Below are 24,937 nucleotides of genomic sequence, written 5' to 3'. Positions count from 1 at the left end.
AAATCTTATGTTAAACTTCTCAGGTGATGTAGGGAGTAGATGTACTCTTCATGTCCACGTAAAATAATCACATTTTTTTATTCTGGTTTGTCTATCAAAATTAATTAGTGACACTTCTATTTATGGAAAATTTTCACCACTTTCTTTTCTCTCTCTCCTACTACCTTGCCACCTTTTCTCTTTTTCTTTTCCACTTTACCAATTCCATATTAAAACTTATGTCATCCATCCAAAATAAGTACTAAAAAACATTGAGGTAAAAAATTTATTATTTTTACCCATAAGTATTGTTTAGAATATGACGAATCTGTAGAGACATGGTCTAGGAAAACTGAATTAAGAACAAGTAGTTTGGCATCCTTTTTGCATAGCATTTTGATATGGTATTTCAGATTTATTTGGGAATACTATTTCAAAATAAAACACTACTTATGCAGAGAATGATTCGAATGTACTTTTTTTTTTGTCTATGATGTAGTTCTGAACTCAAGATCTGTATAATTTTGATACTACCAATCACTACTCTTATTATAATCTCATACTACTAATATAAAAATGGACAACTAAAGTAGTAGAAGTAGTAGTAGTATATATTTTTATAGGCAAATTAATTAATATTAACATGAGGCTTCCATTTACACTGTATAGTTGTTGTCATTGAAATACTATTACAATGATTTTGTAATGTTATTGCGAAACAAGCAGAGAACAATTATTAGATGGAATTTAGATATGGGTGGGAATGAAGATTGATTGCAGTGAGTGTAAAGTTGCTTTTTCCACACATTTCAGAAGTAGCAGAAGCTTTCTGTCACTTCTGTTTCTCCCCTTACAATTTAATTGGGCATGCATGCAGTAATTTAGTTCCATCCATCGCTTGTCTATCATCCTCCAATTCATCGTCTTCTCGAGATCAACAAGATTCATGTCCATTGGATTCTTTTTGCAGTTTTCTTCGTCTTGTCAATTTTCGATCGGACACATATTTGCTACAACAGCTAGTAGTGTTGCTTATTCCATCAATTTCGTTTCTTTTTTGCCGATTCAGGCAATGATTCCATCAATTTGTTTTTATTTGAACTCAGACAACCAGGATTTGATTGGAGTGACTATCCATTATTTTTATTTTTGTAAAATAATTACATAATAAAAAATATTCACTTCTGTCATTTTGACTAGCTCTTCACTAGCGTTGAGATAAATAAATGAAAATGGATAGAAAAAATTGAGTGAAGTGCGAGTCTTAATTTTATATAATAAAATGTACTAAGTGAAGTATGAATTAGTAAAAGGTGAATTATGTCAATTAAAAATAGTAAAAATGAAACGACATATTATAGTGATTGGAAATGTCTCAAAATTAAAAGGTGAGATACAAAATAATAATAATTATTATATTGACTATATTAACTACAAGATTGACCAGAATATTTATCAATTTTCGTGATTTTTTTTATCAATTTATCCTATTAAATCCTAAACTTTAAAAGTCAAATCACTCTTTAAATATGGTTAGTTGATATGCAGAAAATACATACGCGTACGGCATTATAAATACAAGTGCTAATTCATGGTTAATATGACAACTTTTTTCCTGAAACGATGGTCATATTAAAAACCAAAGCTTATTTTATCGGTACGATTTACTTAAAAAAGTAAGCTAGATTTTTGCATCAATTTTGTTTTAATTGCTTTTGAATATCATTAGTACTCGATCGTAGCTGGAAAAATAAAGAATTTTGATAGCAGGTAAAAGCTGTAGATACGTGTATATATTTCAACATGTGGACACATGCAACAACCCCACTACCTACATTCATTGCCCCTATAATTCGCAGGCATGTCTTTGTGTTCTTTTCTTTATATACCAATTTTTAAACAATTAATATCATATATATGTATACTATATTATGTACCTATTGTATAGGGTCGTGATGTAAATTAAAGTCTGCGTCAATTATTAAATACTACATATATTTGTTCCAAGGTTTTATCAACTTCAACTAGAATGCAAGTCAACAATAACTTTTTCTTTTTATGGTTATAGCAAAATTTAGAAACAAAGAACAAGAGGATTTGTTAAAGAAAGGTATAATTCGTTTTTGTTTCGTTTGTATGCATTAATTAATATGATCATTGAACTGTAAGAGAATTAATAGTACTCAAACACATTTCGATAAAAATTCCCCCATGACACAAAAAGAAAAATTGCAGAGGTATATATTCAGAGAAAATAAATGAAATATAGTTCGAATGTATACTTATTCTAGTTTGTTTCTTGGGCAACTAATAAACGGCCTTTTGTATTCCGAACAATAAAAAAATTAAGCACCATTTTTATATACATTAAGTCGCATAGAATAATAAATTAAATATAGTGAAAGAAGATTTGTTCCTAAAAGTCGATTATATTCCGCCACATTTATCCTTAAATGAGACTTAAATTAAATTATTGAGCAGAAAAAAAAAAGCTTCAGTTTCAGATCACCAAATCTTATTTGTTCACTTATTCTTGTGATAACACTATTACAATAATAAAACTTTACAATAATTATTTGTTTAAAGGTTCACAAAATGCCAGCTTTGGCTTTGCGCCGTAAAAAGTGCACGAGTATATATTCAAGGCCGCCGGCGTATCTAAATTAATCTCTTTTTAATCTGGATGGAATAATCAAAAGCTGCAAAATCTTTACATATGTTAGCAAATATCAAAATTGCTTATACATGAAGAACTTCAACGATATTAATATTTTGTGAGTGAAGACTCACAAGTAGATTTATTTATTTTGTAAAATTATGTTATCCCTTTAATTCCCTTTTTGGCCCACAGAATTTGGGCTTCAAGTTGAAATTAACAAAATTTAATATTATGAGTAGTATCTAAATTATAAAGTGATACCACATTGATCAAGAAAAATGTTTGTGACTCATTCTTTTTTTATAGATTCTCCGTTGATGAAATCTGTTGATTGCAAAAAGTGCTTCTCCTGCATGATTAATAATAATGCTGCTATTATTACATGTATATGATATCTTCATTAATTCAAAAGAAAATGGGTGTTTTATCTGTATATTATACTTTTATCTCCAAAATAATGTAAAAATATAACCTGGCTTGACCAATGCATGAATAGTGGTGTGATCCGTTGCTAACTTGCTAACTCATCAACGTAGTGTATTAAAAATGTCAATACGATGATACTGAAATGTCAACATAAACTTAAGTTGATATTTTAATACATTGTGTTGACATTAATATTTAAATGTCAACATAGTTTATTAAAATGTCAACACAAATATGTGTTAACATTTTAACGTGATCGTGTTGACATTTTTAATACACTATGTTGATGAGTTAGCAAATTAATAAAAGTTAGCATTATAACGCACCACTGCATGAATATATAATAAATCAAAAGCTCAATTACACTGCTATATTCTCGTTAAAGTTATGTGCTAATCCAGCCTAATGATGCATTATGATATATTTCAGGCAAAGAAAATAAAGTGCTTAACTGCACATTTTTCTAGGCGTAGTTGATAAAAAACTAATTACATATTTTGAATTATTATTACTGCAATAGGGCCACATAAAAGTAGTTAATGTGTTTAAATGTGTATATGGCCTACTGATGACCAAATGTCACTAGTTAAGTCTGTTACATCAAATCTCTATGATTCCATAATATCTTTGTTAAGCTAATGAACGATTTCATGTATTAGAAGAAAATGAAAATTTTCATTTTCTTAAGAGCTTTTTACTCTTTAAATCGGTTATTAACTTATTTTTGTGATGGCAAATTCAAAAATGGAAAATAGCTTTCAAGAAAATGAGTAGGGTGAGGTGGGTAGAAGGAAGAAATGAATTATGAATATGAATGAATCGGGCTTATTCTTTATCACATAACGGCCCATCGACAAAATGAGCCCATAGTTTGTGCGTCATATAATGTCAAACGGGCCCGTTGAATTCGTATATATTTCTGTCACGCAATCTAATAGTACTACGTTGATTAAAAGTAATTTTATTCCTTTTTGTGTTATTTTTAATAATCTAATTTGGGCTTCAGCCAAGCTTCAAATTCGATTAAATACAATTATATTTTAGTTTGTTTAATCTATTAATCATAGAGGGTATCATATCAAATTATGAATGCAAATAAAATGATATTTCGATTATTACACAATTTTACAATTTCTTACAATATTGTACATTGTCATACGAATCAATAGCATTAAGATATGTTTGTTTGTTTGTTTGTTTGTATCCTAAAATATAATGCTATCATTTGTCATGTAAATCCGCATGTTTTGTTCTCCTCAAAGTGAAACATCTGTCACTCCATAATCCACGTGTCCCAATTCAATCCTATTTAAAATTTAATGAATCACACTTCATACCATTCAACACTTCATCACACTCTCCCCTCTACCGCCCAACCACTGTCGCCATGGCGGAGCACCACCACCAGGGTCCCACGGACGCCGTGAAGAGCTACCTCCCCGACAACGTCCCCTCCACCTCCCAAGGACTCGCCGTCGCCATTCTCTTCCCATTCGGCAGCATCCTCCTCAGCCTCTCCGTCCTCATCCTCACCAGCACCCTCTTCTGCATCGCCGTCTCCGCCCCGCTCTTCCTCCTCTTCAGCCCCATTATTGTCCCGGCCGTCATCACTCTCGCCCTCGCAGTAGTCGGGTTCTTGACCTCCGGGGTTTTCGGCATCACGGCGCTCTCGTCGTTCATGTGGATCGTTACTTACTTTAGAAAGATGAGGGCGAGCTGGCCGGAGCAGTTCGAGCAAGCCAGGCGGCGCGTAGGGGACGCGGCGAGCCATGTGGGCCAGAGTGTAAGGGAGGTGGGCCAAAAGGCCCAAGCTACCGCATGGTCTTGAGGGAAGTGGACTAGTTATTTGGGCCCGGGCCCATTAATGTTGGCACGATCAGTTTTGTGAAGAGTTATTCCAATAGTTATAATTTCGCTCTATATTTGAGTTGCAACTGTCTGGCTAATTTTGCTATGTGATTCTATTGAATTGAACATGTATGTCAAACACAATAAGCAAAAACAAATTCAAAAATACGAGTTGTGAAGGACACAAATAAGCACAGATAAAATCTAATTTCGTGCATTGACTTCTGATTCAGTGGTATTAATCATTTTACCTAGCTCTTTTTTTCTAACTCAAATTAATAAACAACATTTATTGTAGCCCAATAAAGTGAAGATAAGGCCCAATTTCAACCGACTAAGAAATTTTAAGATCCATAATATATGAAGGATTGCCAGACCCGAAAACCAGACCCGAATCATTTGAAAGCAATTAATTCCCTTTCTCATAACTCAAGCAATCTCTAGTTCTTTGCGCTCCACCGTTTCCGCCGGTAGCTTCTATGTTCTGCGGCCGCTGCCACCATCCCTGATACTCCGCCGTCGGATCTCTCACTCTCTCTCTCTCTCTCTATTAACTCGCTTTCCTTCTTGTGTCGTTCGAGTTCACATTCAGGTTGAAGGTATAATTTTCCCTAATTTTCCACAATTTGTATTAGTATTTTATATATTTCCACGTCTCAATCCGCAATTCTGATTCGATTTTTTTATTCCATCCTGCAACTCTGGAGTTGAATTGTGAGAGCGGATTTGACTTAATTTTACCATTTATGTTTAAGAGGTTCTTCTAGCTAAAGTTCTTATGCCATTCTCAAAAAAATTTGTTTTGACTATTGATCCTTATCTGGTCGTCAAATATGAACTAAGTTGTTGTGAGTATAGATGGCAGCTCAAATTTTAGATATTTCTGTGAATGATTGAAAATGTTATTATATGGTTAGGTTGGGAACACTCCAATTTTTTTATGTGAATACTTAATCAAACATTTCAGATCAATTGAATAGATTTGAGGATTTTTAGAGCATAGGTCTCTGGTTTTGATTTAAACCAGCTTCCTAATCTTTGCATATTTGCTGTGATATCCACTTGCAACTATAATTTCCACCAGCAAAGGAATCATACGATAATTATTAGTAGTAGTAATTTTGTATTGTTCAGTTTCATGTTTGAATCTCCACATTAAGCAAATGTGTTAGTCAATAAGGATGCTTTTTGGTGTTTGGGAGTTTCATGTTTCAGATATTAATTTCAGTTGCTGACTTGTTTTCCCCCAAAGACAAAGAACCTCTTAGAAAATTCGTACTACTCTCTTGAACTGTTCAATGGTGGTATATATGCTGTGCAGTCAAACCACTGATTAAGTCTTAAATAATGTCAGCTTTGCAAGTTTCATATGTTTCTCTCATGCAGCTTGCAAAAAATGTTAGCACTGGAGAAGTTTGTAGCTTCTAATGGGAGAATCATCTGGGGTTGGTTGTTCCTTATCATTGGAGCCTTTTCTTTCACAAGTTTCCTCTATGCTACTGTTATATCTAAGCTTCAGCCTCCATCTCATAATGTTATCATCCGTGCCATACAAAATGACTGGTATTTCTCTTTTAATCAAAATTCCTGTATTTCATTGTTCATAATTGTTACTTGTAACACTCTTAGAAGTGGTGGCCACTTTCTTAGTCTATTGATTTGAATTCAGTTAGAATTAATCCTGTTGTATGCATTGGCATGCTTCATTGAATGGGAAATTTGAATGTGTTTTTTGGGTGCAAATTATCTTCATCTTATTGAAACAGTAAAATTTAGCTCCAATCACATCGTGACTCTAATATTCATACTGCTAACCTCAACAAGTTACGTGGTTGTCCAGGTATTATTGCTTCTTGATTCCCATGACACTTCCAATCCTTTTTGTTGCGGTGTATTTTCATTGGCTGAGCATGAAGTTGTTCAAGCATGCCTGATCTTACAACTCTCGACTTCACTCAGCAACAATTCAGTAAGACCATCTGCCGCTGTCGTGCACATAATCAATCTCCGCCGTGTTTCTCTGTGGATATCGAGCTCCCATGGTACAAGAAAGACCCAAAGGTTGATTGTGAAGATTGAAATTAGCATTGGCTGTGTGTGTATACACAACGGTGGGGATTACAATTCATACATGAGCTGCATCAAGCATGGAAATGCTGCAAAGCTTACTAGGCACATTTTCTTACTTGATCATGTGTTTCTTGTTCTGGAACCTTTATTGATACGGTAACAACTCTCTTAACATATCATACAACAGAATGGAGCATCAAAGTTTATTGTTTATTAGCACAATGATCTTAGTTTTTTAATTATACTATTTCTTTTTTAATGTACTTTATTTGTTGACATAAAAGCATGTCCTTGCTTCTTGCTTCCTCCAAACTGGTGTTCTTGTTGCCCAAACGAATGATAGCTTTGTTTTTATTCTTGATCCTCTTAAGGAAAATAAAATTGTACTGCACACTTAGAGTGTCCACAGTGGGGGCCGCGCACCCGAGCCACGAATGATAGCTTTGTTTTTAATCTTGATCCTCATAAGGAAAATAAAATTGTACTGCACACTTAGAGTGTCCACAGTGGGGGAGCCGCAGCCAGTGGCTCGGGTGCGCGGCCCCCACTGCAGAGCGCCACGACAGGCGGCTGGGAGCCGAGAGCCGAGAGGGAGCCGCGGCCCTCACGTGGCTCAGCCGTGTGCGCCGCGGCCCACCACTGCAGAGGGCCGAGAGCCGCGGCCCGGCCACTGAATTTTTTTTTTTTTTTTGCTTCTTTTTATAAATAAACACCATTTTCCCTCCATTTTTCTACCCCAATTCAAACACCGATCTTTCCGATCTTTCCAATCTATTTCAATTCAACTTCCAATCTACCCCAAATTTTCTACCCCAATCCCAATTCAATCTATTTAAACTAGAAAAATTTCGTTGTATAAATATCATAAATTATAGTCTAATAAAATTTATTGTAGTTAAATTAAAAAATATCATTAAATAAAGCAAACAAATTAATTTTTATTTTGGAGCGGGCCACATTTCGTTGCCCTTGTTATTTACTATTGTGGAGAGCCCAGGAGAGCCATATTTGATGGCCGGGCCAAGGGCCACCATTGTGGGCACTCTTAGTCAATTGGCAATTTGCTAAAAGTAGGCATATGGATTCAAGCAGTTATAACGTAGTGATACATACAAACTCACAGTTCATTTTCTGAGGCATGTCATACACCCCATAAGTATGTGTTCCACTTCATTCCATCAGTAAATAATTTCAACTCTTTTACCCTCGCAAGTTATATTCCACCCATCCAATCAGGTGGAAAAAAAAAACTGACAAGCATAATCGTAAGTTTTTGTTAATTTTTTTTGTTAATTTTGTACAACGAATATAGATACTAATGATTGAGTAAAGAAAGAGATTAAAAATCTGAAGGTGAAAAACATGATTTACAATGAACTATATAGTTAATTTTGACATTTTCCTATAAAACATATAAGAGCATCCGCAATGGGGCGGACGATAGGCCGCCCGAGTTGTGGGTGCGCGGACGATGCTCGATGCATCGTCCGCGGATGATACGCGGACGATAGGACATCGTCCGCGCCATCGTCCGCCCATTGTGGGCGATGGGCAACGCGGACGATGGCGCGAACGATGCAACACGTTTTTTTTAATTCTGAAAAATTTATTTATATAAATACCCCTACCCCACCTTCATTTGTAACCTTTCCATTCACTTTTCCACACTCAAATTACACTATAAAATGATCCAAACCCCTTAGCTCAAGTGGTTGACGGGTAAGGATACCGCGCCATCCTGGAGGTCACGTGTTCGACCCCTGATGGCGCATCTTGGGGATTAATTTCCCCTGGGGGTTCTTGAGTCACTGGCCTGGACCCAGGCGCTGGGGGAGGTAGCCTGTTCATGGCGTCGCCTGGACCCGTGCTTGGGGGAGGTTGGTTATACAGACTCGTTCCTTCCCAACCCGACAACGAAGCGTAGCTCGGTGGTAAGACGCTTCACCTCCGACCGTTAGGCTGGGGGTTCGAGTCACTTCGGGGGGTAGATGGGGAACCATCGTTGATCCTCCTTTAAAAAAGAAAAAAAAAATTACACTATAAAATGGATTCTGGTAAATACCCAAGTCCGAATAGTCTGATGCTTGGGGGTGGTGCACGTTGGCTGGGTACAGACCCTGACGAATATCGGCCGTAATTCCAACACGCAGTATGATCCCGAATTCAGTACGGATTCGTACGGTATGTCTGACATGGAGTCGTCTCCAACTCGCCGCGCCGCCACCAGAAAGAAGCGGAACTGGCACTGGGCGTACAAGGTGCCACCTCCGGAAACGAATGAAGAGTACGCCCCCGGGAGGACGAACTACCGACCGGATGAAACTGTCACGACCGCCCTTACTAAGGATAGCAAAGACGGGGAACTCGTGACTATGGGGAAACGATAAAGAACAACATTTAATATGAAAACTCAATTAACTTCAAGAGAAAGTGTTTTGTCTACAAAATGGTTAAGCAGCGGATAAGAGTCTCAAAGTACTTAGTGGCATAAAACTGTATAGAGTAATGCGGAAGGCTGAAAAAAAATAGTTTCAAATAAGGCAGCGGAAATCAAGTATCTATAGAGAGTCATAGGATGAAGCCCATGTATGAAGACACGACGCATCTGGGAAATGTTAAGGCTCGACTCAACATCTGCCGCAACATCCCGCTCAACCTGCACATAGGGAAAACATATGTCGGGCTGAGTACTTGGTATACTCAGTGGGCTCATGCCGAAAACATTTTATAACAGTTATGTCATCCATACCACAGTGAACTTGAGTTTTACATTTAAAAAAGAAATATCATCGAGTATCACAAAAACAGTTTCATAGTCTGGCCAGACAATCAATCTCCCTACTTTCTCAACAATCCAACAATCACATCATCTTTCTACAGTGCGATAAAAGTGTGGCCACACTATTCGCCCACGAGACCGGCCGACTAGCAAGGACGGCTCCCGATCCCACCGGTGTACACAGCCTGATGGGGTTTGCGGCCATACTCAGACCCGAATTCATTTCACACATAGCCCTATAGCCTAACGGAGCAAGCTCAAACGAACTAGGCATCAGACAACAATCTCAACATCAAAACAATCATGGCATGACATAACACTTTAAACCACCATTATAACTCCGTAATCATACTTTTGAAAAAGTAAAAGAGTTTAGTAAAAGAAAGCCTACCTCGCTTGCTTATACACACAATTCACAACTTTAATGCGACCTTTGCTCTTGGTACCCACGTACGCACAACAACCCTTGTCAACACTATAACACAGTCAGTCTTTCCATCAATACATTCATTATGCATGCCCTATCGTTCCTTTCATCGTTTTTCTCATATTGCACATCCCAAACGTTCACCAACATAAACGAAACGAACACTCTAGCATACAACAACGTGCAACACATAGCCACATCATAGGATGCGTTCCTTATTCACACATATATCATGTAATTCACTCAAAACTTATCAACAAATCTTATTTCAACAAAACCAGAATCTGGCAGAACAGCGCAGTCGTTTTGTAAAAATCATTAAAATTCCGCCCGACATCATATGAAGCTAAAATTTGGTCACCACCCAGTAGACATATCAAGGTTCATCCAGTTAAAATTTGACACCAAAATCATATCGTTTGATCAGTCAAAACAAAAATGAAACTCACTGGTCGGAACACAATTTCTGACAGGACCGCGTAGTTCAATTGAAAAATTTGCTATAAATTCATCCGTTATTAAAAGAAGCTGAAATTTTGATACAACACAGAAGACATCTAAAACTTCATCCAGTTAAAAATTCACGTCAAAATAAGATCGTTTGATCAGTCAAAAACTGGTCGGAACCTACTGTCCGAACACAACAGTTTTCATGTTCAACATTCACAAACCCTAGTTCGTCTATCATACTTTCACACATACGTATTCACGCTTCAAACACATATTCATGCTTCAAAAACGAGATTACCACCATGCTTTCCTAATCACACATAACATTCACCAATGATTCATTCACACACTCACACACCCACGTACATACACGCACACACACAAACATTCTTGCTCAACCGTCCTTCCCAACCAATTAAATTCTTAGCTTTATGATTCTTCACTCACTATATGCACGAGGGGTTCAAAATCATGGATTCAATGATAATAAGGGGAAAGGTGGATAAAAAATTATACCTTTCTCTTGAAAACAATTGGTAGAAAAGACAATTGGTGCGAACGGATCTTGAGTTTCCAACTCCAAATCGAAGCAACAATGAAGGATTGATTTGGAGCACTTGGGAGAGAGGGGAGAAGGGAAAAAACATGTGGGAGGAGAGGGAGGAAAAGAGGCGTGTATTATGAAGATTAGGGTTAGGGCTTTTTTTATACTCAAGGATTAATTCCACACTTAAATAAAATAATTAAATTGTGGGAGAATAATATAGAGGTCAATGAATAAATCCCACAATTTTAGCAAAATAGGCGTGTATTGAAGGGGGAGGGATTTTCCTTTAATTGGCATAGATATTGATTTGGTATTTACTTGGAGAGAAAGATACTCACAAAATAGGTAAAAAGATATTGAGTATCCCATAAATAAGGTAACAAAATAATTCAAGCATCTCCAAGTGGGGAAATAAAAAGGGGCGTGTATAATGGGAGAAATCAAGGAAAAATACTTAAATCCTCAAATCAAATAGGAATAGGATTTAAATTTGGTAATTTCTTGTAGGAAAAGACTCCCACAAAATAGGTAACAAATAAATTAATCCCACAAGTAATTGAAAGGCCTATGGGCGAAAATTATGAGGATTTAAGGAAGAAAAGAGTCAAATCCTAATTGAAATAGGATATGGAGAGATTCAATTGGATTTTGGATTCAAGGAAGGAAATAAATAAATACCAATTAAATCTACAAAATAATTTATTCTCCTAATTAATAGAAGATTTCGAAAATGCCAAGAAGTGGGCAAGGGGTCCAAATTTTATGTAGAATAACATGGGGATAAGTTGGTGTGAATTTAATTTGGATAAATATCCCAAAACAATTAGTTAAATCCAAGAAAGAAAATATTGTTTCCAATGGATAGGAGGGCCGAAAATTCCAAATAAAATTGCCAGAAATATATGCATGATCCCATTTAATTTAATTCACGCATTAAAAACATATCATATTATTCCACATAACTCTCAACAATTAGTTTCACATTGTTAATTCAAGCCCATAGAAAATCAAATTCCATAAAGGAAATTTCCATTCAACATCCACATTAATAGAAACAAAAGTCGCAAAATTTCGGGATGCTACAGAAACCCTCGTCTTGGTGAGGTGTTGGGTGGATATTTCGGAGGACCCAGTATTCGCGAACAACCAAAAGCAGGTTGCGTACTGGGAGCGCATCGCTGAGCGCTACAATGAGGCGAAGCCGCCGAGCGTGTACAAGCGCCATAGGGAGCAGCTCCGCAAGCACTGGGATCAGGTGAAGAAGCAAATGAACCTGTTCTCGGCGGAGTACGAGAAGTGCTCGAGGGAGCAGGGAAGCGGCGAGAGCTTGAGAAGGCGTACGGCTCACCTCGCACCATCCTTACAAGGGAGAGTGTAGAGGCAGTGAATGTGCAGAGTCAAGAACGGATACATGCAATGATAGATAAGCTGGAGAAAGCAATTCTGATTGCCTTAGGGAAGAACAATCCCTCAGACCCAGGAGAAAAGAACAAGCAAATGCCGGATCCAGAGGAGGTATACCAGTGCTATGGTTAGCAAGGCGAGGGAGATATCCAAGCTCAGGCAAATGCCACTGGGAGCTGGAATCCTAACAGAAGTTGGAACACAGGCAGGCAAAGGGATGATCCCTGGAGGGACCACCCAAACTTCAGATGGTCCGACAATGATCTGAATCTGCCACCCCAACAACAGAGCAACAACTATTCAAATCCTCAGGAGCGACAACCGAATTGGGTGAACAGAAATCAGGAGGAGAATAATTGGGGCAACCGGCAGCAAAATGACCATCCCAACTAGGCAAAGAGGAATCAAAATAACCCAACAAGTTCATATGTGCCGTTACATCAGATGAAATACCAAGGCAACACTCAGAATGCTCAGCCCAACCACCAAGGCCATCAGGGACAGAATCCTCAATACAACAACCTTGGAGGTCAAGGAAACTTCCGCCCGAATTAGGGGAATGGTCCGAACCACCCTCAAGGGCCGAATACCAGCCAGCAGAGTTCTAGACAGTCGAAAAATATTGACGAATTGGTGAATGATATGGTGAACTCGCAGTAGCACATTCACAACAACATGCAGTCCAACAATGACGTGGTGTATAAGCTTCAAGATGATCAAACTGAGCAGAAGGCGGCCATGGACATGTTAGCGTAACAGCTCTCTCAGATCGCGACCTCTTTGAGCGAGATGTGCGGGAACGAAGGAAGGATCCCCACCTCGGTTAAACCACCAGATAGGGCAAACATCAGCCAGGTAACCCTAAGATCGGGGCGTGGATATGGCGGGCCGAGTGTGAAGAAAGATGAAGGACCCACTCCAACTTGAAGAAGCTATACCAGATGCGTTCCCAGAGGAACATCTATACTTTATAGGGGAGACCTCGAGTCTGATTCGTTGGGATAAGGTGATGGCTGCAACTGGAGCAGGAGTTTCGGACAAAGGGAAGTACCATCTGAATGCAGAACCATGGTTCGCTGATTTAGCAAACTATTTAGTCACGGGAGAACTGCCCAGTGCTCCAAAGATTTCCCGGGCCCAAATGATGAAAATCAGAAGCGAGGCCAAGTACTATTTTTGGGATGATCTGTATCTATGGAGAATGGGATCCGACCAAGTAATCAGGAGATGCATTCCAGAATGGGAGCAAAGAGACGTACTAGACCACTACCATGCATTGGTGTGCGGTGGGCATTTCGGTCCAAGGAAGACTGCTCGGAAGGTTCTAGATAGCGGATTCTATTGGCCGACATTGAACAAAGATACCTATGAGTACTGCCAGAGTTGTAACCGATGCCAGCAGACAGGGGGAATCTCCACTCGAGACGAGATGCCCCAGATTCAAGTGATCGTCTGCGAGGTGTTCGACGTTTGGGGGATGGACTTCATGGGTCCATTTCCATCTTCCTATAGTAACTCCTACATATTGGTGGCAGTAGATTACGTATCAAAATGGATAGAAGCCAAGGCAACTGCCACATGTGAGGCGAAGGAGGTCACAAAGTTCCTCAAGTCGAATATTTTTAGTAGATATGGGGTGCCAATGGCGGTCATTTCAGACCAAGGAACGCATTTCTACAATCGGATGATGGAAGCACTTATGAAGAAATACGGGGTACATCACAAACTCTCCACCCCGTATCATCCGCAGAGCAATGGTCAAGCAGAAATTTCCAACAGAAAGATCAAAGGGATTTTAGAAAAGACCGTTAACCCGTCGCGAAAGGACTGGAGCAAAAGGCTAGATGTCGCGCTTTGGGCCTATCAAACTGCATTCAAGACCCCCATTGGTATGTCACCCTATAGAGTCGTGTTTGGCAAAATGTGCCATTTTCCGGTTGGGATAGAGCACAAGGCTTATTGGGCAGTCATAGAGATGAACATGTAGCTTCAGGCCTCTGAAGAGGAAAGGAAGCTGCAACTGCAAGAACTGGAGGAGTTAAGACTCGAATCCTACGATGCTGCAATGTGGTACAAAGAAAAAATCAAGTTGTGGCACGATTAAAACCTCCGGGTGAAGGAACTGCAGGTTGGACAGAAAGTACTCCTCTTCCAGTCAAGGCTGAAGCTAATGCCCGGAAAACTGAAGTCTAAGTGGACCGGACCATACACCATTGTGAGCCTCAGAGCTAATGGAGTCGTGGAGATTCAGGGATGTACTCCTAACTCTATCCATTTTCTAGTTAATGGTCATAGAGTCAAGCGATTTAGGGATAGTTCGGAGCTGTGTGTGGTGGAAGAAGTTCCACTGCGCATGCTCCCCACTATAGCCTAGTTGGTTGAAGGGTTTAAGTATTCTTCAGGAATTCTTGGGTCAAAGAAATGACATGAAGTTTGAAAATTTTAAAGATAAAACTATATTCCCAAGAATACTTAAACAGTTTTGTAAATATTGTGAATATTCTTTTTATGTTCTCACAAGAAAACCCAAACAAAGAAAAAATCTTTTAACCCAAAAATATTTTCAAAATCTCGAACAACCTTGAAAGGTCAGATGAACTTTGAAATGTTTTTCTATCTAAATTTCTTCAACCTGGGAGTTCTATGTTTCATTCTTTTGTTTAATATGGTTTTAAGTTTTGTCGTGTGCAGGAACACAACAGTTAAGGTTAGGGGAGAGCAGAGGAAAAGGCGGGAGTTTTAATTTTGAAATTTAAAATTCAAAAGTGCAAAGGAACGAACGGTCGCTAATGTCATCGCGCAATCTTCCGTTTTTCCCTCAATATTTCCTTAATCTTTCTTTCCCCAAAATAAACTCCTTTCAATTTGTTAACCCTCCCCCATAACCCCAAATCTCTCTCGTAAGCTACGAATCTTCTTTGCAGGAAAAGAAGGAAACCCTCGTCGTAGCTACACACAATTGCGATGAAGAATCAAAATATTCCTTACCAGCCTCACCAGAAGCGTGCCAAATCGCAGAGGAAGACGACAGGGGAACCGTCAGGAACGACTGTCAGAAGGATTCAAGATGAATCGGAAGCTGCGGGACTCGCTAATGCTCAGTACAAGGAAGCCGCAACAACTCAAAATTCAGGCCGACCCACTTCTTCAACCACCCCTATTACGGATGCGATGGCCGATAAACCCAGTTCGGAGGAGATTATGAGGAAATTTCTTGACAGATTCGGCCAAGACGTAAATGCAAGCGAACTCTTCGTGCGTATGGCTGAGGCTTGTCAGGGGAAAGTGGCCACCGAAACCCTAACCCCCTTGGAAATCCCACCGATGCCTCAATCACTTATTGAGACTCCGACAGCCCGAACACTGAACTCGATAAGAAACAACCCTAGCATTCCAGCCGAAACCTTTCCCCCTCAAGATGTTACCGAAGCCCTTATCAAGCACTCGGGAAGGGGAATCACGACCATCAACGAACAAGACACGCGGTTGGGAGTAGAAGGTGTGGAGGTTAGAACAGAGAGTGTAGGAGTTGCGGAGTCAAGAGATGACGGCGATATGGAGCCAACTGAGGCCGGTGTGTCGGGGAAAAACAAGTTGGGGACAGAAAATGATGTACAATTCGATGAATTACAAGTTTTGCTGGAAATGATGTTGGGAAACCCCGAGGACACATAGTCGTTAACTGGTCTAGATGGGGCTGATCCTACTGAAAAAGAGAAAGCAGAGACGATGATTGAAGCCGAGATAATTGTTCTTGATGATGCGACTTCTGATGAAAAGGAAATCTCAACGGATGAGAGACTGGTCAGAAGGCAGCTGCGACATCTCAAGCGTGTGGAAGAGATAGCTACACAGGCAGAGGTGGAGCCTAGTGCCATAAGAGAAGATTTTCCCGAAGACAGGCCCACAGATGAGGACTTGGATAAACACTACGCTTCGGAAAGAAAACGAAAAGGGAAGCAGGTGGTTGAACCCACTCCCTAGAAACCCCACCAAACACTTGCTAGTTCGGGAGTCCAAGCAGCTGATCCAGAAACAATCATAATGCCTTTCAACCAGTTATCTGAACCAGAGGTGTCATGGACTGATGATGAGGATGAAGCAGAGATGGATAACCCCCGGGAAGAGGAGGGGGCATTTGAGAGAATAGAAATTCTGGTGACTAAAAGATTGCTGAATGAGATGACTAAGTTTGAGGATCCTAAGCAGAGTGCGGCGTATGCGGGGCGAGAGTCCAGCGGCAAGATGGCCAAGTCAGGAAGAAAGTTGTGTCTTGAAGACTTGAGAGATTTGGGTGTGGATAAGAGGTTTGTCAAATATTTCGAGGAAATAGGATTTCAATGGCTCTTGAGCGACTTTACTGAGGAAGTTCCAGTGACATTAGCCAGAGAATTCTTTACAACTTTCGTGTTCAAATCCACCACAGACCCAGATGCGGATTCAATTTCTTTCCGGCTATTCAACCAGGAATTCATGTTCAGTATCCGGGAGCTGTCCTTGCGGTTGGGTCTGTTTACAGTGAAGGAGGACGAACAAGGTGCATGGAAAGAAAGAGTCATTGGCCCACCTAAGAAGACAAAAGGGTTTAATGTGGATGAAGCTTGGAAGGTAGTGGCCCACCAAGGGGGGAGAATTCAAGACAAGCCACTCGAAAGGTGCATACATCGCTGACCCCGCCCTCAGGTTGGCCCATGTTTACATTGGATACAACCTTTTAGGGCTAATCGGGACCACTCTCACCACACCGGAGCTCTACCTTATGTGGTGCATGGTCAATGGAATCAAGGTGCATTTGATCTCCCCTTCCTTTTTAACAAGGGACTCACTGTGCTTGAGGATGGTGAGGTTAAATTTTACGAAGGAGGAATACAGGAAGTGGTGGCTACACAACCGATTCAGGCAGAAGAGGCAGCAAGTGAGATAGAGGATGACTGGAGGAAACGTGTGGAAGCAATGTTGATTAAGCTAAGCGAAGCTGCGAAGTCACAGAGGAAAATTAGTGAAGTTCAGACGAAGAACATGACTCGAGCGATTGACGTCATGCTACGAATGATTGATGTGGTTGAACGAAGAATCCTCTCAGCACAGCCGCCTACTACCTCTGCTCAGCAAATACCAATTCCACCACTCTAGAGATGCCCACCGGTTCCGATTCCGGTGGTTAACCGGCGAACCGGAACCGTGGCAATTTTCCCGAACCGGAACCGTTGCAATTCGGGTCGCGGTCCGGTTCAGGTTCAAGATATTTCGAACCGGAACCGTCGCCGAACCAGCGGTTCGGGACGGTTCAGAACCGCCGGTTAACCAGTGAAACCGTCGGTTCGGGTGCGTATATCATGGCATTAGGGATGGGGCCGACGGCGGTAGCTTTTCAGCTGCAAAACCGGCCGGTTCCGGCGGTTTTTGGGCGGTTAACCGCCGGTTCAGTGGCTTCCGGTGGCGGCACGAGAAACGAGGAGACATGGCGCAGCTTTTGCAGACGGTTTGTTGACCGAACCGACAGTTTTGTCCCGGAAACCCGCGGTTTTCTGAAAATTCAATTTTTTTTTAATTTCAGATTTCAAATTCGAATTCTTCCATTCCCCCCCCCCATTTTTATCTATAAATACCCCCCTCTATCCTCATTTACATTCACCCCACTCTTGTGTTAATACGAGTTTATCTCTTCAATCTCTCAATTCTCTCTCTTTGTCTCCAATTTCTCATTTGTGCTATTGTGCTTCCATTTAATTACTCAAGTGCTACTCTTATTATTACGCATTGTTATACACTTATACTTGTTCCCGTAATTCTATAAGTTCCGAGTCCGACGACACTTGTATATTATATTACATTGTTGTATGTTGTATACTTGTAGTTGTAGTTGTAGTTGTAGTTGTAGATGTATATGTATTATAAATTGTAATGTATTGTTGTCCGTTACAACTCAAACTCAATAAAATTGATATCATTTTCTCCTTATTCGTCATATTTCTATTTGAATTATACATTGTCTTATTCCAATTTATTGTATAAATCCAAATTTCAATTAAAAATAAATAAATAATCGAACCGCGAAACCGCCCGTTCCGAACCGGAACCAGAACCGTGAAATAGCCTCACGGTCCGGTTCCAGTTCCGCCTTCGACCAAACCGGAACCGGCGGTTCCGAACCGTGGGCAACACTACACCAGTCAGCCCACCAGAACTAAGGAGAGAGATCCCGAGGCCAAGCTAGCCTAAGGCCAAGAAGGATGCAACACCACCACCCCCAGAGGAGTAGCACAAAAGCCTGGTCCCCGCAGGGGCCAGGGACAGAATTAATCCGACACCCCCGAGTAACCAAGTAATTTTAATTTCTGTTTTTTTTTTGTTTTAGTCTAGTTTTCTTTTTAGTATGCATGCTAGGAAGTTGTTTCTTTTATGCCTTCTTCCACTTAGGCCATGGCCTGGCCTAAGTGTGAGAAGTTTGTGTGCTTAGCATGTGTTGTTTTCCGTGTTTCTTGTGTATCTGCTCACACTTAGCCCATGGCTTGGCCTAAGTGTGAGAAGATTGTTTTGTATATATTTTGTTGTGTTTTGCCTTCTTACACTTAGCCCAATGCTTGGTCTAAGTGTGAGAAGTTTGCGCTTTGTGTTTTTCTGTTTTCCTGTTTGTGTCGCCACTAACTGTGTTTTTCAGTTCATAAGGATTGCTTGGGGACAAGCATAAATGAAGTGGTAGGGGGGAAGTAGTTAGTGCACTTAGTGTCATGTACATAGTTTGTTAGGTCTAAGAGTCAGTAGAAGTTTTTTTTAGGTTCTGTGTTTATGCATAGCTGGTATAATAAATAGCAAAAACCCCTTAGGGAGAGTAATTGAAGAGGAAATACATACTAAATTGTGAATCCCTTTTTCCTTAATAAATCAAAGTCAGTTGGATGAAGTAAGAACGATAGAAAGTGCCTAAATTTTAAGCTTACTGTGAAGCCCTCTTAAAGGTGAGTTATAAGCCTAGAGTAGAACATTTTCTACTAAACACTTAAAAATTAAGAGTGGCTGCCATTGATGCTAAAGGAAAAATGACACAGCTAGTAAGGACTAAAGGCAATATGGATAACCATTTTGAGCTTAATTTTTTCGAACTCGTTGAACCTGCCTTATTGGAAAGGCACCCCTTAGTGAACTCTTTGGGCATGTACTAAACTATATCCTTTTATTGGAACCTTTAGTCTTCATTCCATGTGAACAAGGGGGCAGGGATGGAATAGTTCGATGGTAGGGGATAGAAGATAGAATTGGGAATAAGGGAAGTAAGAAAAATAGAAAATGACAAACGGGAAAGGAAGGTTGTAACTTGACCCAAGAAAAAAGTTAGAATATGGGCAGGAAAAAATATATACATGTTATCAGGCCCAGGAAAAAAGAAAAAAAATAGAAATGCAAAAAATGGGCAGGAACAGTGTTACCTGACCCAAGAAAAAATACAGATATATAAAAATAAAGATAGAAGAGAAGGGCAGAAAATTTTTATGGCCCAGTGAAAATAAAGTAGGAAAAATAAGGCTAATTAGCCAGGGGAACATCTCCATAAGGTTGGGAAAGATAAAATCATACACGGGAGTTTGTTGCTAAGTTTTGTCCCTAAGTTCACATGTCCACATCATGCCTTTACTTATATTTCTGAACTTAGGTCCCTTAGGATTCTAACCGATATACACTGTACTCCCTAGCCCCATTACGACCCAGTAAAAGACCTTAAGGAACTATTTTGTGACATCAATCTTAAGATATCAATGGTATGGCAAAATAAAGAGTGAATTATTCCTTACGTCCCTAGTGAGGAATTAGCGATCGAGTGAATCTAACAGGAAGTAAAATTTTAGGCTATCTTGACGAACTGACAGCTCGACTAGATAGAAGAAGGGAGGGGGAAGAATCTGAAGCTGTAAATGCTTGGATTGAGCTTAAACTTGTGAGGATGGCTGATAGAAAAAAAATACCAGTTTATGCACTTATGTGTTTTCTTTTTCTTTGTCTTGTGATTTCTGTGTGTTTCGTTTTTTTCTAGGTCTAGGAGTTTACGTTTTTTTTAGGATGGTTAAAAGGGGAGGATGCATCGAAACTTGCCTTACTTCTTTATTTTCCTTATCTTTCATACTTGAGGACAAGTATGGTTTAAGTGTGAGCAGTTTGATAAGGCTCGTTTCATGCATCTATTTTAAATATAAATTCTGTGTTTTCTACGGTGCTAACGCGCATTTATAAGTCCAGGTGTGTGAAAAATCTGTCAGACCTAGGAAGGAAGAGCAATCACCAGGGCAGATGAAATAGAAGAGAAAAAGTGAAGAAAAAGAGCTAAATCCTCAAGGGCACATTTGTCAATTCACGAAATCTGTTTCCCTGGGGATTTGAGCCACATCTATAAATACAAGGAAGCTTGCGATAAGAGAGGAGGCTCTTAGTTAGAAAATTTCCTTGGGTATTTCGTTCGCTCTCTGAATTCACACACTTAGCTCGCGCACTTGGTTCCATGGGAGATCTAGGGTAGTATAGTGTGGTGTTTTGTTCAGTTTGGAAGTGTAACACCGCTCCGATAAGGAGCGAAGAAACAATTTACTTTTCGCACGTACTATCTCTCGCCGATTTCCTTACCGGAAATTCGGCGACTGTTTTGTAACTTGATTTGCAGTTTATGGTTAATCTAGTTTCGTTTTCAGTTTTGTTTTGGATCTGATGCTTACTGTTCTGTTTACTAAGTTGGATGTTTTTCGCAATTGAATTGTTGATCGGAGTTGATCTATTGAATTGAGGTTGAAACAGGGTTGAAATGGTGTTGAATGTTGTGGATCTAGTTTAGTTGGTAATGAATCTGATACATCTAGCGTAGATTTCCTTTTGATTGTCTGAATCTGAGTACGTGAGTTTAGATCTGCATGGAAATCTCTGTTGTTGCTGATTTACTTGGTCCAGTAGACTAGATCTGATAGTTCTTAGTTTAATCTTAGCGTTCGTTGTTTGATTTGAAGTGTGCTCTGTTTCATGTTCTGTTTTGTTCAATTCGTGTTTGATTGCTGAAGAAGATGAAGTTGATCGGCAGTTATAGTCGAGTTTGCTTTAGTTTGTTAATTGCAGCTTTCTGTCAGTAGCCAGTTAGGGAAATCTGTTTTGTCGTTACTTTTGCATATCTTGTGCCTAGTTATTTTAGGAAACTCATTTACTTGACCAGGGAAGTTAGTGAATATTCTAAGCTGATTTTTGTTCAGAACCATGCATACATTTATGTTCTACGTACTTTCAATTCTCCAGATCTGATAGTTAGAATAGATTAGCTTTAATTTCCCAGACCTAGTAGTTAAAACTCAGCCCTCATGTTGCATGGCAGCAGCCGAATCATCCAAAAGTTCCCTCGATGCATTCGAACCCTTCCATCCTCGTGGATTCGATCCCGAATTCCCTATACTAGCCAATAGTGTAGAGGGTTGAGGTTTTGAAGCGGGGGTTGCTGTGACAACGACTGCATTCTAAAAGTCATGATCTCCTAGACCTTGTGCTCTAGCGAATCCTCTGGACCTAGGAATTCACCATCAAAAGAATCATAACAGTCAGCACCTTCCCGTAGGAGTGGATCCCCTGCTGTGGTGAAAACACAGCAGGGGCTGCTGTGGTGCAAAAACGACAGCGTTTCATATAATTGCTTCATTCCCTTTCTTTTCATCTAAACTTTTGTTTCTACTATCCATAAGTTAGTTGAACAATAATTTTGGCTAACACTTATTTATTGCACCACTCCTGTCTACATACTCCACAAAGATGAAATCCGAATAATTTATCACATTGTTGAATAGTAAACTTAGTTATAGTATAATATAATAATGTTTGTTGAATGTTAATTTCAGTAATAAAATTTATCATTTAAAATTATTTTAACTAATGGTTATTATTATAAATTAATGAATATTTTGTTATTTTAAAATTATAGTTACAGCTTGATGAATGTTGTTATAAATTAATGTTATATTTCAATTCTAATTTATTTGACTAAACATTTACTCTCCCTCAGTCCGCAAATAAAAGTTTCATTTCTTTTTGTCAAGGGTTTAAAAAATACTGTATTAAGAAAAGTGAGTGAAAGAATGTTAGTGGAATATGAGTCATACTTGTATATATTAGTTTTAAATGATATGTGAGTGAAATAAGTTGATGGAATGTGGGGTCTTTTACCATTTATAGAAATAATGAACCGAAACTCCTATTCGTGGGCGGACCAAAATGGCAAAACGGGACTCCTATTCGCGGACGGAGGGAATATCAAATTTGAAAACACTTTTTCGTAAGTAACTATATAAATAGTTTGACACGACATGATAAATCAAAAACAACCGGAACATGATATTACACGATTACACAGTTATAACATGATTAAAACCGATTTAAATCTAAATAATACTCCCTCCGTCCCGCACTACTTGCACTTATTTCCTTTTTGGGCGTCCTAAGTTATTTGCACTCTTTCCATTTTTAGTAACAATTTATACCTACAGCCGTAATTGTTGACTTTATCTATCACTCATTCCTTAATCTCCGTGCTCAAAAGGAAAGGTGCGAGTAGTGCGGGACGGAGGGAGTAGTAATTAAGTATAATATTTTAAATTTAATAGTTATAATTATAGAATAACCCAAACCCAATATATATTCACCGGGTTTTTCTGCGTCGACCCGATATGAACTCCAAATCCATTAAAGCTTGAGCCAGATTCATTACATTCATACGAATTTGTGTAGAATTATTGTGTCATATTAATAATTATCAGTCCTAATATTAGTAGTTAAATATGTAAACTTTAAATGAGCATGCAAGTGAATATAAAATTATGAAATGTTAATAAGTAAAATAATATTAATGATAGTTCAATGGTAATGAATCGATATTTAATAAAATCATGGTTGAACGTGAATTGCTTAAAATATTGATTACCAATTTACTATGGATTAGTTGGATTAGTTAAGGCAACTTGTGTTAAAGCAATTTAAAAAGAATGAAGTTTGAAGAAAATGTTGAGACAAAAAGCCGTCGTTTTCTTTGTAGAATAGTAACCAAAATCAGTATTTAAATAGGGGATAGAAGCAATTATATGAAACGCTGTCGTTTTTGCTGTCGTTTTTGCACCACAGCAGCCCCTACTTTGTTTTCACCACAGCAAGGGATCCACTCCCACCTTCCCGTACCCCTTCACTTGTCTACGCGGAGTTGGCAGCGGCCGCCAACCGGAGGACGTTGTTGGACACGCACAACTCCCTCATGCAATGTCAGGACCCAGCCAAAGCCGAATACCTCCAGGGGATGATCGATAAGCTGTGCCGCAAGTTGAGACTTTTGTAGAGTAGTCAACTTTTTTTTCATTTCTAACTCGTGTAAAAAAAATTTTAATCAATGTGAGATTTGTCGTTATTAATTAATCATGATATTTTTTAATTATTTTGCATTGACATATTTGAAAACATTTAAATTAATTAACAAACCAATAGTGACCTATATGGCAGCCTTTAGGGCGGCTCTACAGGTGGAAGGGTAGAAGGATAAAATGCTGACTTGGCGGTGCATAAAGTGAGCTTTACAACGCCCCACCGCTAATGCTCTAATTGAGCCAAAATAATTGATTGGCTGTTACTAGCACACAAGTCATTAACTTTGCTAAGAAATGATTTATGCCTACCGAGTTTCTAAGGATTCATTTGCAAATACTGAGAAGACAAAAAAAATCATGAATTCTTTTAATTTAATTTAGAGCATATGATGGCGATCTTCAGAGAAGTGCAACCAAAAAAAATCGGATTAGACAAGAAAAAAAATTAAGAATCAGATTAATATACTCCAAAATTCTTAGTTTTATCCGCATTCGCGAGAATACTAATATAAATAAGGTAGACAACTAAACCAGAGTATACTTCAAAGAAATGGAAGTGAACAAAAATTTGTACACGCATGGCAGTTTGCACTGTACAAATGTGGAACATCCCTCAGAAAAATTTCTTTCACATCAAGAATTTTCAGTCTACTTTTAACGTTAGAATTCTGGAAAATATTCATCATGGGGATGATGGCTAGTAGCTAAAGAGTTGAAAATGAACATGAAAATGTAAAACACAAAAAGCAGAAGATGAATATTTGCAGGGGAATTTGGTGTGAAGAAGAATCAATAGCGAGTAGATTCAGTTATATACCACTATTAAAAGGGAAAGGGAGGCGGCGATTGCGAAGACGAGGATTAGGTTATTTGAAGTAAAAGGCCCAATTTGGTTATTTGGGTTTAAGTTTACTCAGCCCATTAGCTCATTTAGGTTGTACTTCTAAGTTTATTTGAGATTATATAAAAATACTCAAGTATT

The 24,937-nt window shown here is 39.0% G+C and overlaps 1 protein-coding gene, 1 long non-coding RNA gene and 1 other non-coding gene across 3 annotated transcripts; 2 read left to right on the top strand and 1 right to left on the bottom strand.

The window, feature by feature from the left end:
* Nucleotides 1-4,451: 4,451 nt before the first annotated feature.
* LOC121749192 (oleosin H2-like) lies at nt 4,452-4,892 on the top strand. The gene has a single exon (XM_042143782.1). The coding sequence runs from the start codon at nt 4,452-4,454 to the stop codon at nt 4,890-4,892; it is 441 nt and encodes a 146-aa protein (XP_041999716.1).
* Nucleotides 4,893-5,316: 424 nt separating this feature from the next.
* On the top strand, nt 5,317-7,198 carry LOC121746697. The gene is made up of 3 exons (XR_006039064.1): nt 5,317-5,511; nt 6,299-6,475; nt 6,753-7,198. It is a non-coding gene; the product is annotated as an uncharacterized LOC121746697 (long non-coding RNA).
* A 17,364-nt stretch (nt 7,199-24,562) lies between these two features.
* Nucleotides 24,563-24,648, bottom strand: LOC121749945. Its single transcript, XR_006039747.1, has one exon. It is a non-coding gene; the product is annotated as a small nucleolar RNA R21 (small nucleolar RNA).
* Between the last annotated feature and the right edge of the window lie 289 nt (nt 24,649-24,937).

The sequence above is a fragment of the Salvia splendens genome, chromosome 9 (assembly GCF_004379255.2).
Source record: "Salvia splendens isolate huo1 chromosome 9, SspV2, whole genome shotgun sequence".
NCBI lineage: Eukaryota > Viridiplantae > Streptophyta > Magnoliopsida > Lamiales > Lamiaceae > Salvia > Salvia splendens.
This window is presented reverse-complemented; position numbering and strand designations above follow the sequence as displayed.